General features: G+C 31.4%; 1 protein-coding gene across 1 annotated transcript; it reads right to left on the bottom strand.

The window, feature by feature from the left end:
* Positions 1 to 1119: 1119 nt before the first annotated feature.
* On the bottom strand, positions 1120 to 3608 carry LOC131437381 (uncharacterized). Its single transcript, XM_058606682.1, has 7 exons — positions 3420 to 3608; positions 3239 to 3336; positions 2972 to 3097; positions 2804 to 2917; positions 2545 to 2739; positions 2261 to 2469; positions 1120 to 2189 (listed from the first exon to the last, which is right to left on the bottom strand). Exons 1-7 carry the CDS (start codon positions 3463 to 3465, stop codon positions 2147 to 2149), a joined length of 831 nt encoding a protein of 276 aa, XP_058462665.1. The 5' UTR covers positions 3466 to 3608; the 3' UTR covers positions 1120 to 2146.
* Positions 3609 to 3824: the final 216 nt, after the last annotated feature.

Below are 3824 nucleotides of genomic sequence, written 5' to 3'. Positions count from 1 at the left end.
GTCAGCTTAGATTGATCTTGATTAGGAACCAACAACGAACATTGTTTGTTTTATAGCCGACGAACTTACACCAATATCCCAAATGTATGCAATTATATCTTAGACCATACTTGCGATACGATTTTGATATTTAAGCTGTGTTCAAGTTTTGTATGAAAGCAGTTATTTTTAAAGCATTAAGTTTCTCTACCATTCTGCGATTTCGGTTGAAGCGATAAATTTTTCTCATTATCAGTCGAGTTCACCTTATATAAATTAGAAATTAATCTTAAGCACTTAAGTCAATTTCTCAGGCGAAACGACATTACATGGAATTTCACCCGAGCTTGCATGACACAAGATCAGAGCATACTAATTAAAGCTTCAAATCTTTTTACGGCACTTTTTGTCTTGCTGTCTAGCAACAACTTACCTCTAGCATGCTACGCGTAGGACTGAAACAATAACTATAATTTCGCTTCTATTTATAAATTCGCGTGCTCCCAACAGTTTCGCTTTTGCATCGATTGACCAATCAGAGCGATGCTTTCACTTTGATATATCGCTTACTGCTTCAAAACCGTCGTCTATGGCAGGGAAATATATATATATATATATATATATATATATATATATATATATATATATATATATATATATATATATATATATATATATATATATATATATATATATATATATGCCGAATGCCGGAGATTTTTAGCAGACAAAATACGACACTGCTCGCTAATCAAAATTTCAATCATTTATAATTGAAAATACGTGGCTTCATACATTCAAATCGAATGTTAGAAATATTTCCAATCAAATAATGAAATAATATTAATAATTGATTCAAAATATACTGAGCTGTAAGTGTTTAAAACCTGACCATATTTCTACGTATATTTTTCTTTGAGTTTCTGATTTGCACCCCTATATAGAAAATAAAGATGTGTTCCACATCAAAAAAAAATTGGGATAAGAATTCTCAAAAATCGGTCAACAATTTTTATATCATACACGTGCAGAAATCTGGTAACATCGAAGAACCAATTAGGTCGGCGTCTCCCAGATATAGAGATAAATAATTACTTTAATGTGATATAGACAATGGAAAAATAAATAAGTAGAGGTTAGTTAAGCTGACATGATATAACTTTATTATAAATATTGTTATCTTCCGTTCACGATAATTACACTTAAATTGGGAAAGAGTAAAAGTATTCTTCAAACTCGAAACTATTCCAGTTATATAATTATACAAAGTGCACAATAATAGAAACATGATAGCTGTAATACTGATTTATTTTTGTGTATATTACACAGTCACCAGATATTTGAAGATAATATTATCTTATAATATTTACAATGTTGACTTACGTAAAAATGGAATATTTTAATTTTAATTTGAAACGTTTGCGTAAAGCTTCACTATACTAATGCATCATGGTTTATTATTACTAACATTTCTTAAATGAAAATGGAAGACTTATTTTTTGCAATGTTTCTCATTTTAAGGTTTTGCACCATGACAACAATTACGTACTAAGCCAGTAAATATTTACTCTTACTTACTGTGGTGTACTTTAATTTTAATGAATTCATTTAGGACGATACGATATAGTTCTGTACGTACACTAGTCTGGTTCAAACTTGCACTGTCAATTTCATTTCATGTAATATTAGCATCTCTAAGTCTCAACTGCAACAATTCTGAGAAATCAATAGTGTGGCATAAGTTTAAAAAACCAAATGTAGAAATTGATGTAGGTTTTCACAAATAGCATAATTTATCATGCCAAATAACTAATAATACCAATTAGTTGGTTCTAAAAGTTACACATATGGTTTACAGATAGGTTGAACAAAACTTTGTTTTGGAGCGAAAAAACTATTTAACATTAAAAAAAAGAAAAAAATATCAAACAAAATTTACACAGTTACCAAGGATACCAACAATATCAAATTTAGCTTAATTGAACCAGCCTAATGTTTTTGAAATAGTAACGTTGCCATTACAGCTAATAATTAACCAGTTTCTTTGTGTAATAGAATGATATGTTGTCAATATATCAACGAGAGCCTAATTCAATAGAAACTGATCAATATGAATTTGGCCGCATTTAATAGTACCCTAACAGTATTCTATGGAATTCCGGTCAGCTTAAGCCATAGTTCCGTATTGAAATTTTTTAACCTTGAAATATCTGCGTGAGAGAAATTGAAAGATAAAAAGAATTTGTGATACAGATTATTGGAACATTAATAGTGTCATTACCTCCACAATCCGTAGCCAACAACTGTGCACACAGTTGCGATAGCTAACGTAGATCCAACGGCAATAGGCGCAGTTTCATCACGATACGTACCAGTAGCACTACATTGAAATGTTGGTCCCCATAAGTTGGAGGTTTTATACATGAAACTTTGCATCCTCAGTTCCCTCAAATAAAGTTTAGCTAAATGACCAGCTTTATCATTTTCATCCTAAAAACATTGTACAAGAGAGAAAATGTTAGCCACAGTAAGATTAAAAAAAACTGACGTGCTGCTAGAATATACCTGCGAGAACATTGTAATGACAACTTCCTGATCGCATGTATAGGATTTACCAACCGGTGTTGGAAACAACAGGGTTCCTGGAGGTGTGGTTAGTTTAACATCTAGACCAGGGCGATCGATGTGCTCGAAAATATTGTTGGAAGATGAATACATCAAGTCTATACTATTGACATACCATCTCTCTCCACCAGGAGTCTAGATTAATTGAAAAATTACATACTATACATTTTCAAGTAAAATAACTTGACAAATTATTTACCTTTGAAAAATATATATATAAAGAAAACCCCTTCCAGGCAAGTATTATTTTAGACTCGTCTTCCCAACATTCTCCAGAGATGTCCATTTGATCTGGCATGAATGAATCAGCTTCCTACAACAAGCAACATGGATTCAACTAGATATTAACATAATATTGAAATCTAACCTTATCCTCGCCATACTTATCACGATATTGAATACTAAGAAGACCATCGGTTTGAATTAAAATGCATGTTGCACCACTAGTTCCATTCAATCGATAAAGTGACAAAGAAGATGGAACTGCTGAAGCCTAGATATCAAATATAATTGATGAGTGGTAGAAATAGAGAATGGAAATGAAGCGATGAAAAATCAATAACTTATATCATTCATATATAAACTAAAATTCCAGTGTGTCGTTTTGTTAACTAAACTTTTCAAAAGTACTTACTGAACTAACTGTTGGTTTTAATGTATACTTCGTAATTCTTGGTTTTTTTGTTGACAGTCCTTCTAGTTGCAGAGCTGTTGCAAAACTTGGAAATATTACTGTATAAAGAAAAATCAACGATATTTTATTATTACTCCAAGCTTATTACTCATCAGGGAAACGGAAGTATGTTTCTAATTACCAAATATAATCGTTAATGACAGTAAAACTTCAAATAATTTGTGCATGTTTAAATATTTGCCTTAGAAACAGATTCACGTATCATGTATTATCTTGCAGTCACTTCAACGAAATATCCTTGGATGAAAATTTTTCCACACTGTGACTGAACACACGTATTAAATGTGTGCATTTCTTTACATACCTTTCGCATCGCCGTCACGCGCTTCTGCGCAATAGCATCTGAAATGTCAGTTTTTTAATCTCCCACAATCTTTGAGCAATTTTCCGAAACCTAGAGAGCTGAGTATCAAATAAGAATCAATTCAATTCTGGAAAATAATAAAACGGATGCATGCATATATTAAAATATTACATCAATCATATTTTAATGATGATTGACTCATTTTATGGAAATATGGAGTGA

Source organism: Malaya genurostris, chromosome 3 (assembly GCF_030247185.1).
Source record: "Malaya genurostris strain Urasoe2022 chromosome 3, Malgen_1.1, whole genome shotgun sequence".
Classification (NCBI taxonomy): Eukaryota; Metazoa; Arthropoda; class Insecta; order Diptera; family Culicidae; genus Malaya; species Malaya genurostris.
Note: the sequence above shows the minus strand (reverse complement) of the source record. Positions and strands in the feature narration are given on the sequence as shown.

Excerpts from the sequence above, each read along its gene's own strand:
- LOC131437381 (XM_058606682.1), bottom strand. The coding sequence starts at position 3,465 with ATGCACAAATTATTTGAAGTTTTACTGTCATTAACGATTATATTTG. Across the intron at positions 3,337-3,419 it reads GTCATTAACGATTATATTTG|TAATATTTCCAAGTTTTGCA; the intron begins GTAATTAGAAAC and ends TTCTTTATACAG. Across the intron at positions 2,918-2,971 it reads ATAAGTATGGCGAGGATAAG|GAAGCTGATTCATTCATGCC; the intron begins GTTAGATTTCAA and ends TGCTTGTTGTAG.